At 42.1% G+C, this 15,500-nt stretch overlaps 1 protein-coding gene across 1 annotated transcript in view; it reads right to left on the bottom strand.

Moving 5' to 3' along the window:
- LOC115773308 (fatty acyl-CoA reductase 1) overlaps nt 1–15,500 on the bottom strand; it is a 55,911-nt gene that overhangs the window by 29,905 nt on the left and 10,506 nt on the right. Inside the window, exon 2 of the mRNA XM_030719946.1 lies at nt 6,016–6,303. Within this exon, the coding sequence (XP_030575806.1) occupies nt 6,016–6,303 (288 nt within the window). The remainder of the gene's footprint in view (nt 1–6,015; nt 6,304–15,500) is intronic.

The raw sequence follows: 15,500 nt of genomic DNA, 5'->3' as shown, positions 1-15,500 counted from the left end.
GGCAAAGGACTGAAGACCACAGAGGAGAGATGCACCGCAGCACAGGGTGTTTGAGTTGGACAAACAAGGACCACATCCATAATCACAGGTACAAGGCAGGGCTGTTTTCACATTGGGACTTAATTAGAAGACAATTATCTGCATTTCAATCAAGACACAGATGTCATCTGTTTTTAAGGAGTGATAAATCGTCACAGCTGAATTGTGATCTTTATGCTGGTATGCTGGTGCATTGTGTTGGAACATGCCCTAATATTTTTAACTCTCCATGTAGACAAAGGTGTGACTTTATTTTCTTTGAACCAGCAGTCCATGACGTCCATGGCTTAAGCTGAAGTACTCCAGGCATCTTATTATGCATCAAAGTGCGACACACTATAATCACACAAATACCTCTCTTTATTTTTATGCCTGCGCAGACCAAAAACTAGTGAAGGGTGATGACAACCTGCGACAATGACGCAAGCTGGCCTCGTTTAAAATAAATAAAATACAACTATACTGGTTTGGGAAATTAATATTCTTAATTTGTCATAAATATTTTCCATTTTGATAATGTTACATGTAAGGAAAAGCAATAATAAAATGCCAACAGGTGATGCATGAAAACTGCCCATTTTCTTGACACTTTCCTGTGCAAACACACACACACACACACACACACACACACACACACACACACACACACACACACACACACACACACACACACACACACACACACACACACACACCTTGAATTGGAAACTGCTGGGATAAGTGGAGGTGACAACATCACAACATCTGTTCATTATATGACTAGCTCAACATCCTGCCTGCCCTGCTGCCTATCAGCCCATTACAACATGTTGGAACAAATACGGTGGGCAAACACCACATTATAATCACAGAAGGGGAATGAGCATTAGTAATGCAAAGTAAAACGGACAGTGTGTTTTTAAATTGATAGCACTGAGAGAGGTGAACGGCATCTGAAAACATTTCTGTTGGCTGAAATGCACTTTTTTAGGTCTTTACAATAAATCTGTGCTGGCTACGTTAGGATTAAACAAACTACACCAAATTACAGAAAAAATATTTATTGTAAATTTACTTGATTGTTGGTCAAGTAATGGTTTAATTTCTAAACATTCTGTCTCTTTCCCGAAGAGCTTGCGGATGATCCTAATGCAGGCAGAACATTTATGATCATTTAGAGCCATCTGTGCTCCAGCTGCCACACTGATCACTGAACAGCCTCTCAAGCAGGACTACAGAGCAAACCACCTCCGCCCTACAGGATCCTGCCTTGTCGGCTAAATTCCACAAGATCCCTCTCCCTACCCAAAGCATTCCACTTTCCACCTCTTCAGCTGACAGCCGAGCAAATCCTTCACAGTTGCAGAGCTGGTTCCTGCAGTATGCTGTACAGCTTCAAAGACTATGGCTGGGTTTTTGACAGCCTGCTACTGGGTGGGAAAAGCATGCCACAGAGCAGGAGAGGGGCTTTTTGTACCCAGAGGCCTACTTATCAAGTGCCTGACGTGCCAGTCAGCGCCCGGTGCCGCAGCAAGAGCTGCAGTTGTCTAAATGTTTCCAGTGAATTAAAGAAGCCTCGGCACAGACAGAAAGAGACAGACGGAGCTTAAATGTCAGAGTCGAGCGGAGACGCACAGAAACAATGAGATTCCTATCGGTTTGTCCTTTTCCTGCTCGGGGCAGCTCGTCTGATCGCATCCTTTGAAAAACACAATGGGACAGATCTCTTGGCTGTTACCTAGCAACAGGTGGTAAGAAAAGATACTGGCCTGGCTTGAAGGAGGAGAGGAGAGGCTACTTGAGAGACAAAGCCACGGTTCTCCTTCATGAATTATCCCGATTCTGAACAGAATAATACTGACCCGAGGACTTGCATGAATACCAATTAGTACTTGAGGCTCGGTCATGGAAATTTAATGACATCACTTCTGAATGCGGACCGAGCATGAGTGAGCCTGTACTTGGCAGAGCATCAAGCAGTGACCTGATAGCAGACATTACTAGACTGATGCCAAATCCAATGGAAAACTGTTGCAGGGAAATATTGCAAAGACAAGTAGAAGATAGGTCACACTGACATGTTAAGTGAGTTAAACGCCTGAATTAAATGGTTTACAATAGGGTGAAATGTTTTTTTTTTTTTTTATTTCAGAAATTTTAATTGTTATAATTTACAAAAAATTTGTTTTGAGTTTACTGATTTTTACTCATCTACATGATGCTGTTGCGCGACAAAGATCTGCTGCAAACAACTCAAGTCTGTTGTGGCTTTGTGGGGTTTCCCAGTGACTCCTCCAGGACCCAATCATCATACATGGCTTCACTCATCCAATTTAGCAAGTCCTCATTAGGCTGAAATTGTCCTGTTAACTCATTCAGCTAATTTGGCAACAGTAAAGAATCAAACTGGCTCATTATAATTGACTGATTGCACTAAAGAAGATGAAGTGCTCTAGACTGTATATAAAAAAATGGACAAACGGACAGCACCCTAAAAGAGAAGCCAAAACATCTTGATTATTTGCTGATGTCTGACTGACATTACAGGTTACTGACCCCGCCTCCTTCATGTTACAAAATGGGACATGAGCCAAAGCAAAACGTCAAAGTACACCTTAGATAAATGTCCCCAAAGATGGTTTCTGTTAATTAGGTAGTTCTTATAACACTGATATTTAATCAAATTCTCATTTTTCTTGGTAAGTTTGATTATAACTAGTTATTTGATGCCATAAAAAGGGAGGCAATGACTGAAAACAGTAACTGACAACAGCTGTGACTGAAGCAGACTGAAGTAATTTGTTCTGCAGTAAACTGGACTAAATGACCTCAGGGGTCTGCGCGATCACCTGTTTGTTAAGTTAAATGTGTGGCAAACCACATCTACTAGAGGGAAACCCACAATATGCAACCACAGACAGTATGTGTGTCAGGTGCAGCCCTCGTGAGGTCACCCAGCCTCGAGCTGAACATTTCTGCCGTCGTCATCTTGGTGTTTTGAAACTGGGTGTGACGAGAGGCATGAGTCTGACTGTGAAACAACACGCTGAGCACATCCTGGATACTTCTCCTTTCAGAAACTTGGAATGCGCCACATTTTTGAAACAATCTTTCATTTAATATGACCCGAAGTGAGTGAGTGAGCCGATTCTGTAGTGCATCCCACCACACTGCAGCATTCAGGCATTTAGTTATTTATTTTTTGCTAGGAGATGGATGTGACGGGGAGGCACCTTTGTGCAATGCAAAGTCAATGAAGAACAATGAATTGTGTCCGCCCCCTCTGGCGTGGGCGACGCTAAATTGCACTCTGTACATAAATCTTACAAACTGAAACTTACAGTCTGCACAACAGCTAAAACCTGAGCTTAAAAGTACTCTTTAATCCAAGAACCTTAGACTTTTTTCAGGTTTAGGCTTATAGACTTGCAGCATTAAATCAAGCTAAGATACCTCTGAGCATACAAATTATGCAGCTCTGTTGCTGACATGTCGACAAATAAACCGTTTGATCATCCCTGATGCTTTTCTCCCCTAAGAGCCACAGCAGAGGAGGCCCGCGTATTTGAAACTCTTCTCCATGTCGCCCACTCTCCCCATTTCTGCTAAAGCCTAAATTACAGGGTGTTAACTGGCACTTTTCCAGCACTGTTGTGTCAGAGTGAACTAATTACATGGTGAGAGGCATTCTCTGAAGCAGAGGCATCACAGTCACCTTGACAAGAGGAGGGAGGAATAACAGCGAAAGCAAGTGTTGTGCTAAGTTAAGGTACACATTCTCAAACTGCTGCTCCGCTGCCATCACGGCAGTGAGAAGAATAATGAATGCAGAAGCAAAGTTCAATGAGAGCAGTAAAAATAGATGCCATCACAGGGAGGAGGAGTGATACAGAGAAGGTGTGATTTTCTTAGGTGTACTGACAGTTTGAGGCTGACGGCACACAGAGAGCAGAAGCCCGAGCGTTCAGTGCCTGTGCGCGAGCAAATCGACACACAGCCAGCATCAATGCTTTGGTCCTCATTAAGTCGAAAACAGTTTGGAGGTTTTTGTTGAGTCATGCTTTGCTGCTGATACAGCTGACGCCACATATTTGGAGCTCTTCCTCCCACTGCTGTTGTCTCCTTCACCTACTTCCTCTCAACCCACAGCTTCTCTCTCTGATCCCTCTGTCCTTAGGACATCCTTTGCCCTAAAACCCTCCCGCCTTCATTATCCAGCCACTGCACACTCATCTTCTACTGCTCAAAACATACTGGATACACAGGGGTGACTAATTAAAGCACATTTGGTCAAATGGCCTTTTACTTTACATAAGTCATTGCATTTTCCTAATATTTCTGGCAGTTTAATAAACAAAATGCATTTCATATTTGAGTCCTGATGTTGACCTCTTTGGGGGGTGGGTGGGTACCAAATTGTTTTATATGCAGGAAAAACCCTGAATGCAACCTGGTATTAATCCCTTAAGTCTACTGGAAAGAAATTACATCATCCTAAAAGAGAGCACGCTCATAAGGATAGAAATAATGTTTTATCACAGGATAAAGACCCCAACCTATTCCAGTGATACCGAACAACAAAATCCTCTCAGACCAACTATTCTATACTATTTTCCTCTTTAAGCCATCTGTACTTTAAATTAGATAACATCCATTTCAGTTAGTTGGGGGGACTGGTGGCCTAGAGGAGAAGAGTGCAGTTTGTGACTGAGGATGCTGGTTTGAATCCCCGGACTGGCGTGTACTGGAAAAATGGGATTTCCACCCTTGAATGGATTGAAAACCATGTGGAATCATCTGGAATCTTGAACCATCAGGGGGAAAAAGCCCCAGAGCACCCTCGGACTGGCACCCTCGGACCCGCCCCCCCAAAAGTTACTCCCCGGGCACTTTCCAGCTGCCCCCTGCTCCGCATGGGGAGCTGTGTGTATGCTGCATGCGTGATGGGTTAAATGCAGACTAAATTTCACTACATGCAGGCGTATGTGACAATAAAAGTTGTTTGTTAACCTTTCATATCTGACTCCATATATTCTCAGTCTCGATGCCTCTGCTGAAGCTCACAGATGAACTGCTGGACTCTGGAGACCGGGGGCCGGACTTCTCATGTCATTAAGCTTATTTCACCATGGCAACACAATCTGCTGCTATAATTCAAAGGCAAATATCTATCGCTCTGCAAACATGCTTACAGCTGGTGATTTGAATACAGTGTCAAATACATGTACTAAAATGTCACCTGGTTTAATTCATGTTGGCTTTACAGAAGTACTTTTTAAAAAGTGACTGTTGCATTTCCTCATTAAGAACATTCTTATAGCTTCAAAAGCCTCTGAGAAAAGCTTCAGGAAATATTAATGACTGCAGTTAGTTACAAACCATGTCTCCCCAAGCTGTTGCACACATAAAAAAAAAGTGTCAAATTAAACAGTGAATATTTGTCCATCCGTCCATTTTCTTTTACTTATCCTTTTCAGGGTCACAGGGGAGGCTGGAGCCTATCCCAGCTAACATAGGGTGAGAGGCAAAGTACACCCTGGACAGGCTGCCAGCTTGTTACAAGGCTAACACAGAAAGACATACAACCGTTCATGCTCACATTCACACCTATGGGCAATTTAGAATCTGCATTTAACCTAACCCCAGTAACCGCACCACCATGCTGCTCTGAATAAGGTTTTTCTCTATATAGATTTTCTATAATCTTTACCTTACAATATAAAGTGCCTGGAGATGACTACTGCTGAGAATTGGTGCTTAATAACTAAAATAAATTAAATGTTTTTCCATCTTTAGTAACAGGAAGAACAAGATGACCTGCAACAGATGGTTTGGCCGTCAATAGAGCGCCAATCTCCACTTCATGGAGTCAATTTGAGATAATATGAAGAGACAGACGACAAGAAATTTGGCGGGTTCTCCAAGAAGATTAGAGCACCCTATCTGCCAAATATCTTTGCACATCTAGTCAGAACATTATGCACATTTAGCTCATACCTTGCACTTCATCATATCGCTGACCCTCTGCTGCATGGACTGCCCAGCTTTGGGTCTAACCAGGATGTAGAGGGCTTTGACCTCAGGGCAGGACCTCAGCAGCTTCTCCACCAACACTTTTCCCATGAAGCCTGTGGCTCCCGTGATCAGCACATTCTTGCCAGCGTAGTATTCCGGTATGGACGACATGCTGCTACCCGTTGCGCCGCTGCAGATGTCTGTCAGTCTGGTCTGTGCGTCTGTTGCTTGCTCTCCTAACCCGTCAAGGTCCCGGCCTTCAAACAACTCCTGCAGAGGGAGCAGGAGGATACGAATATGAGAACTGGCAACCACAAACTTTAAATACTGTATCAGGTACTGTCTCTAAAGCTGCTATGTCAGTCTGTGTAATGAAGCGTGCAACAAGAAGCCAAATTTGAACTGTGACTCACGCTAATGCAAGAAATGAAAAGTTACACATGAATGTCCAGAATGTAACAGCTTCAGTCACATGTGTTTGGGAATCATGCATTTTAACAAATTCAAAATGTGCATCGCTGGTGGCATGTCTCTGTTCTGACCTTCACTGAAGAAACATGTAACAAGTCTGCAAATTCGATGAATATTTATACCATAAGCTGGAGAGAGGGAGATGCTCGGGGCAGTCTGACATCAGCTGCATGTGTGTGTGTTTGTATGTGTGCATGCATGCATGTGAGTGTGCCAGTTCAACATGGTTGTGAAGACACTGTATGTGCTTTTTTTTTTTTTTTTTTGGAACCTAAATCATCTTGTCAAGAAAGGTCTTAGTTTTGTGGAAGTAAAATTTCCCAGTAGACAGCTTGCCGTGTTGACTCAGGGTTACAAGATTTATGTGATGACCGATATTAGCAGGAAGCCCAATTAGCTACAACATTTAGACAATCTCTACACATTTAGAAGAAAGGCTAAATAAAATGGTTGACTCACACAGTCTTATCTGCATTTCTTTGGTTCGGAAATCTAGACATGTATTCCCAGCAGCATCTTGTCATGATGTTAGTTTGAGCTACGTGCTGTATGCTTTTTGTGCACTCAGATTCAATTTAGTAACTGGACATTTATTTTTAGCTCTCTAAAGCTGAAAAAAAAAATATATGGCTGGCAAACAGTTGCCAAAACCTTTTCCAGCTGATCAAGCTGATCGATGAATTCTCAAAGCTACAGATGTGATGGATTATGACACATTTCAGCTGTCCTCAGTTGTGTTGCAGTTTGAATGGGCAGGGGTTTCTCATCGTTTCTGTAAAATCCCACACAGAACAAAACTACAGCAGGCAACTGAAAGCACTTGAAGTGAGCAAGTGCACGGTAAATTCAATATGCCTGGACTGCGGCGGTACATGCCATTCACAAGTACTGTTAAATGGAAGTGAATGGCTGGTTTATTATAGTCACTGTTAAAAAAGGTTTTTTTAAAAAAAAAAAAAAAAAAAAAAACTGCAGTATCAATACATGCACCAGCTGATGCTATCACAGATTTTTTTTTTTTTTATTTGTGCCCTTTGTGGGAGTATAAAGTGCGGCAGGATTAAATATGTATACTTCAAAGCCTGATTTCAGGTAATGACATAAAGTGAGCTGTGACCTTGAATTCCAGCTAGCCACTTTGTTAAAAGCTATAAAAATAAAACCATTTTAAAAACCACAGCTTAGCTTTAACCACCTGGCGTTACACATATTCTACTTGCAACAAATGACATAACTAGGTTTTATTGCAGCTTTTAGGTTTATTTGACACCTGTGATGTACCGCATGACACTGAGTATGTTGGACTTTGCCCTTATTCCCTGTAGACAACAGATGACTATAACTGAAAGCAACCTGAACAGTCACATGGCTTCAGATATGCTGTGACTCAGTGAGGGAGACTGTGCTATGGGTGTATCTGATCAAAGCATTGTGTTGATGTGTGGGCTGAAAGCTCACCAGTACACTGCCAGCATTTGTGTGCAACCACACCAACAAAGCACTGATAAATCACATGCCTCTTAAAGACTGGATGACAGCTTCCTGTCTCTGGTTGGCATCATTCCCCTCCCCAACCACTCACAGAAGGAGGGTGGTAGTCATAGCATGCTCAGTCCCACCTAACATTTTGCAAGCAGCCTGTAAAAAAAATGCAAGGCTTGACTTGTAAAAGTTTCACTTGGCAAGAATAAGGACAACATTTAGCCAAGACTGACGCCTGATCAGCACTTCCAGTGGAACGGCAGAGCTGTGATTGTACACAAGATGAAACCCCACTCGCTCCCTTTGCTTCTTTCATCCTCTCTCCTGTGCTGCAGATTCCCAGCATGTCTGCCCAAAGACAGAAACCAAATCCTCCTGAGCCAAACGTGGCCCAGATAACAAAACAATCTTGTATTTAGTTGCTTTCCCTCTATTCTGCCGTCTGTGCATGCAATTTTAAATTGCACTCCCTTTCCACACAAACACATGGAAAGATGGGTGTGTGTGTTCAGTTTAATTTTCTACTCGTTTTCACTTAAAATAAATAAATAAATAATGCGTTCCAGAAACTAAAGGCTGGGACTCAAGTCCTACTGAGCTTTACATTTAATCCTAAGTTTTTCCCATTATTTTAATCCGATTTTCCTGACTCTATAACTTACAGACAAGGCAATATCTCCAGATCTACTACTCTGTATACAGATGACAACAAAAGAAGGTCACAGTCAAGGTCCTCGGCTGAGGCCCCTGACATTCCAGCCTTGTTCTTCACATAGATTCCCCGCGGACATGACAAGGGGACAGGAGCTGAAAGTCACTACGGATTAACGCCTGACAATGGAAATGTTCCTGCAGCTGGAAAAGTGTTGGAATGGACATGCATAAATCAAATTCATGAGACTGAACACACGTGAAACACATGCACGCACACACACACACACACACGTAAATTCTTCTAAGGTTACACAATTCCACCTCCTGCTTCTCTTGATGCAGGCCTGTCAGTTAGGCTGATGGTGTCCAGCCTCCATCTGCCATAGCCACTGGTTATGTCTATTACTGTCCTTCAGATATCTATGTAATTACAAGGTCTGGATTTTGTTTAACTTTAGGTCTTACAAGAATGGAATATCACAATGACTACATAGAAGGTCAGGATACATGTATCTCCAGGAATGGAAAAAGTATTCAGCTGAAACTTTAACAATGGAATTTTGGCTCATTTTTATAAATAGTAGCAATTAAAGATGCTGTATTTTAAAGACACACACACACACACACACACACACACACACACACACACACACACACACACACACACACACACACACACACACACACACACACACACACACAGGAGATAAACCATGGCCAAAACATTTTAGAAACAATGTACATAGACTGACACGCTGCCTCAGGTTTAGAAGAACCAATACAGTGGACTCATGAAGTTCAGGCACATTGCAAAACCCAGCCCAATTTAGATTAGCATCTATCCCCTTCAAGGTCATCTCTTTGTATACCTCAGGCCTACTTCCAACGCTCCAATCTTCATATTGCTCTGTAGGCGTGCCGTTCTGACCAACTGATGATTTGACCATGGACCACAAACTTCAACCTGCATTTCAAACTAACCAGACTTTTATGCCGAGGATCATCACTGGTGATCTGGGATGAATCCTCCTGAGAAATAAGGCAGCGTACTAGGTCAGGAGCGCAACTTCAAGCATGCCTGTTGTGATTTTGTCGCACCAACAGCCCCATTTGCTCAATTTAGCTCCCCGCGACTTGAAATTCAAGTACAGTTTTAACACATTGGAGGAGGTTAGGAGTTTGTCCAAGATGCAACCGCCAAAGATGAAAAACTGAAGTCAATCCTCAGACTCCCATGTTAAAAAAAATATACAATTTTATAGCATTAAAAAGCATGTTTATAGACTGGTACACAAAAAAACAAAAACAGTTTTGGCATGTATGGATAGAGGTAACCAAACCAAAATGCATCCAAACCCAATGTGTGGTGTCACGATGACTATGTCTATCTTTTATACTGTCTCCAGATTTGTCACACAGCCAGAATGAGACTTCAACAGAAAAGATTCTGGAGGCTGTCTGCTGCACAAGGAAATAACCTTTAAACATCAAAATTTAAAGGCAGGTGGAGCTTTGCTTTTTATATGCAGAGTCTGAACTTTTTAAAATTACATAATATACTGGGCAAGACTAGACATCTAAAATCTCAACATGGATGAAGGCTCTGTAAACATTTCTGGCTCCTGGGGCAGTCAGCATATTGTACTGGTTTATTTTTCTCATGTTGCAACTGAATTAAACTATACTTTTAAATCCCTCAGCATGACCTTGTCCATCACAGAGATTATGAAGGACAAGTAGAGATGATGTCTGTCAGCAATGACCTTGTTGTTTTGTCATTGCTGAAAAAGACTGCATCTTTTTATAGTCTATATTATGACTTGAAAGGAGAAGTACTGGGCAGCAAGGACAAGCTTTAAAAGCTTAAGAGACAAGCTTCTTAGGTTATGATGCCATCTAGACAAAGTACTACAGCACATCCAAAGTCACTCGAGGTCACTTCAACAAACAGAGCTGGGATATGCTCGAGGCAGCAGAGGTTTACTGTTGTCTGCAGCTAATGCTGCTGCACTCTGGCCTTATTTCATGTTTCCTCTTTCTTCTCACTGATGGTATTTTTTGTATTATTCCTCAAAGCCACTCTCCACAGAAGATCCACGCTGTTTGTCTAAGGAGGCTTGTTTTAAGCTGCAGCTCTGCAGTCCTTCTGCCTCCAGCCTTTCCTCACACAACCCTTCCATTACTGGGTCAGCTGAATGCTGCTGGAGACACGGGCAAAAATCGAGCTGCACAGCTGCACACCAGCTAAGGCCATTATAATTGGACAAAAGCTGGCAGCGGGAGGAGCGGTGGGAGTGTGGGAAAACTAGAAAGAGCAAAATGATGCAAAATGCAGCCAATAATTAAAGCAGCATTAGTCGGTGCCAAGCGACACAAAGGAAAAGTCAGGGCCTTTCACTATTGCACAGTGACGACAATGAAAAAAGAATCCAGAAAAGCTCGGTTAAATATACAGCCACTACTGGCTCTCGTTTCACACTGTTGTGCCAACATGGGCACCAAGAAACACAGCTCATCCACCATGCAGAAGAACCACAAAAGTTAGCATGTCCTGCATCTAGAGATAAAGGCATTACCATCCATCCATCAAAGGCTTATATCAACAGAGAAGGCATGATGGTCATCCCAGCTCCTACCCCAAAAATCCACATTTCTAAATTTGAATGAGTCAGGCTCACTGTGCTGTTCAAGGCCGTTTCTGGTTCTTGTCTCAGTGGCAATCTGAAGAGAGGAAATTAGGAAGTCTCTACCCTTTCCCAGAGTGACTGGACAAGGGTGGGGTAATGGCCTGACCACAAGATTAAATAAAATCTATTAGCTAGGGGAAAAAAGCAGCACTTGAGAAAAACTCCATATTAATATTGACTGTTGGGCAAGCCCTTAAGTCCTTTTGTTACTGCAGGTATGCCCGCAACTTACAGCATTAAAGGCAGTATCCTTAAAAGAGCTAAATTTACAAGCATCAGACAAAACCTCATCAAGAGAAACTTCTGTAGCAGCAAAGAGGGAATATGGACACTGTGTGCAAGCAACAAGGCTGAAAGTCAGAACTGGATGCCTGTGACCTTTGGCCCCTCATGAGGCGCTGCATTCTGCGTGGGCTCAGGAACACCTTCAGAAATCACTGTCTGTGAACACAGTTTGCCATCCACAAATGTAGATTAAAGCTCTGTTGTGGAAAGAAAAAGCCATATGTGAACATGAAACACTGTCTTTTCTCTGCCAGAGCTTAGTTAAAAATGGATTTAGGTAAAGTGGAAAACTGTTCTGTGGTCAGATAAATCTCAAATTTAAATTTGTTTTGGGAAACAGACACCACATCCTGCAGACTAAAGAGGAGAAAGATCATCTGGTTTGCTATCAGTGCTTGGTGCTGATGGAATTGGCAGCTTGCACATCTGGAAAGGCACCATCAGTGCTGAAAGGTATATACAGGCTTTAGAGCAACATACATGTGTTCTCATCCAGATGATACCTTTTCCAGGGAAGGCTTTGCATATTTAAGCAAGACAATGCTAATCCAAAATACTGGATCTACTGCATCAGCACAACTTTGTAGTAGACGAGTTCAGGTGCTGAGTTGGCCTGCCTGCAGTCCAGACATTTCACCAAGTGAAAACATTTGATGCATCATGCAATGAAAAATACGACAAAGACGACCCAGGACTGTTGAGCAGCTAGAATCCTAAACTAGACAAGAATGGGAAAACATTCCTCTCCCAAAAGTCCAGCAGCTGATCTCCCAAGTTCCCAGATGTTTACAGACTGTTGTTAAAAGAATAAGGGATGCTACACAGTGATAAACATGGCCCTGACAACGTTTTTGAGATGTGTCGCTGCCATCAAATTCAAAATGAGCAAAGCTTTTTCTTAAAATTCTACATTTTATTTAAAATGTTTTAAAAGTTTAAATATTTGATGTTTTCTATTGTTCTATTGTGAATAAAATATGGGTTTATGAGATCTGCAAATCATTGTATTCTGCTTTTATTTACATACTGCATACCAGATACTAAAGCCACCGATGTACAGGGCATGGAAGTAAGTAACAATATTATTAAGGAAATCCTAAAAATAAGATCAGACATTTCACAACAAAGTGAACGGGTGATGCATTTGGTGAATCTAATGTAATTTTAATAACAGGAATCTTCAAGCCTCAACTTCCCCAAGACAGAGCCAATAGCACTAGCCTTTTCAGCATTGCTTCTGCATAGAGGGAATACATGGTGAATATGCAGAGTGCACTCCAACATCAGATAAACACGCTACAAAAACGCTACAAAACACTACAGTATTAAACATGTTTTCAGCATACTGCAACTCCCCCGCTCTGGTGCATGAGGCTGTTACTTTGTCCCTTACACAAACCCACATAACTGCACAGCACTTTTAAAAAGGGCCCTTATCCAAGACTGCATTATCGCATAAAACGGCAGGTCTTCTCTCCCACTCCATTTTTTTTTTTTCTAAGGCAGCTAAATGCTAATCTAATTAGAATTAATTATATTAGCCGTGGGCTTCAAGGATTTAAGCAGCGCCTCTTTAATTCAACCTTTTCGCTAAACTATGAGCAAGTCTCAACATAAAGGTCAGCACGCTGTCACTTATCTGGCCACGGGAGCGCGAGTGTGTGAGCTAATGTTTCTGTGTGCCCGTGTCTACACGTGCACCAGTGTGTTGTCTACATTATATGTGATGGCTGAGGGATTCTGTAATTACACCAGCTGTCCCTGAGTGACAGAGCCTCTGAGTGCTGTGGTGTCTATTTACGCCTGGCTTAGACTCAGGTTGCCAATCGCCCTCGGAGCGTAGCTTCCTAGCCAAGAGGCCACAAACTTGCACCATGTGTGCATCACGGTATGAATCCCCATGCAGCACCTTCAAGTAACAAACCACACTCCTCCACATATTGGCAGGAATTGGGGTGGGGGGTTAACTTTTACCTACACTTGGGAACAAACTGCCCTCTAACTTTTCTTGAGGACAGTTGCCGTGGTGTGTGTAAAGCATGCTGAAGTTATTGCCCATGTCCCAAATGTAGTACAAAACAATATAAAAACCTTGTAAAATAAGCCTAAAACTGGCAATTATCAGAACGATATTCCAAAATCAAAGTGATGCATTGAAAAATAAAATTACTGGCAGCTTACACCTACATAATTTGTCCCTCATCCTTAAATATCTTGCTCAAACATTTTACAGTCCACAGCCAGATTACATCAGATCACTTAGTCAACCACGCCTTTCTAAATGGCTTCCCTGAAGGCAGGAAAAAAATATGGATGCTGTCCAGAGCTTCATTTGTCTCCCCTATCCATCTGAATGTCACTTTCCATATGGTAAACAGAGTGGGGGGAAAAAATAAAAGTGTCATTGCCAGTTTAATCTGAAATGACGTGACTTGATTAAAATTTTATACAGAAAGGTCAACAAGGGAAAAACTACCAGAGATCAATGTTAGCCAGAATCACTGATTCCTAGAAAGTCTGTGGCTGTGCATTCAGAGAAAACCCATCAGCTGTCCGATTGTCACAAGGCCGGAGGGAGAACAGGACACTTCCTGAACCATCAACACTAATGCACAAGCTATAATAGACTAAAATGTCATGTTAACTTTGAGAATTAAAATAAATGTTCATTATGTTAAGTTTTCCCTTAATGCTATATAATTATTGTCTGACATTTTATTCAAGTACCCTTATCGTGAGCGGATTATTGGATTGCACAGAGCAATAAATCACCATTTGCCCATCCAGGGGTACAATTGCTCATCGATCCTTCCAGCAGGTGAGCTAAAAACTGGCATATTATTGTAACAGGGAAGGCAGAACTGCATGTCAAGAGTGAGGACATCTTTGTTCTGGAACCACTGTACCTCCTTTAAGGAAGCATAAGATCTCTAGTTACAATACACTTGTATGTCCCTACCACCACTCCTAGACTACGCTGAGAACATCGAGGTCTACATGGCAAACTATTTCCTTCAGATAAACAGCAACAAAACCGAAGTAATTATCTCTGGACTTCCAAGGGCAAAAGGATACCTAGCATGGGTGCTAGGCCACCTCAACTCATCTATAAATTCCATCCATCCATCCATCCATCCTCGCTTGCTCTAGGACTATGCAAACATTTCCAAGTCAAAGTTAAAGACACTTCTTTATTCACTTCCTCTACCAATAATTCTGCAGAGTCACTCTTACGTTAGATTTTAACATATTTCAGTATTTCTGTATCAAGAATGTTTGACCCCCAGTATAATTCTTTGCACCACATTTAATTCCCCCAATGTGTCACCATGCCCGCCGGTGGTTGTGCAAAAAGCATGATTCATCACTCAAGTGTCCAAAACTTCAATTTACTTCTCCCTACATCGTGTTCATTATGTAACGAGTGATTTAGGACACAGCCGTAGAGTTGTTTGATTTCACTGAGCAAGCTCTTGGCAGTATGACTATCCAGTTCTTTCAGCTGATGTAAAAACACCCATGCAAACTCAGGCTGCAGAGAGCCCAGTGGTGTTTTATGATCCATTTGAGGGAATCATTAGCACAATGGCTGACCAAAGTCTCTCACTTTCTGTAGCCAGTCAAGCTTAAATACAGTATCTAGACATGCCATGATGATGGGGACTGGCCTTAATTGGTGAGGCGGTTTCAGCAATCTAATTGCAGAAAGTGACCAGGGGCACAGGCCATAGCTGCCCCGTCACTTATCCTGCAGGCTCATTATTTCTAATGTGGAAAGAGGCCTGCAGGATTTAAAGCTTCCCTCATTTATCCATACAACAGGTTTGTGGCTTAGTCTGAAGTTAGTGCACCATCTTAACAGTTTCACCAAAATAAAATAATTTCCTT

Source organism: Archocentrus centrarchus, chromosome 23, assembly GCF_007364275.1.
Source record: "Archocentrus centrarchus isolate MPI-CPG fArcCen1 chromosome 23, fArcCen1, whole genome shotgun sequence".
NCBI lineage: Eukaryota > Metazoa > Chordata > Actinopteri > Cichliformes > Cichlidae > Archocentrus > Archocentrus centrarchus.
This window is presented reverse-complemented; position numbering and strand designations above follow the sequence as displayed.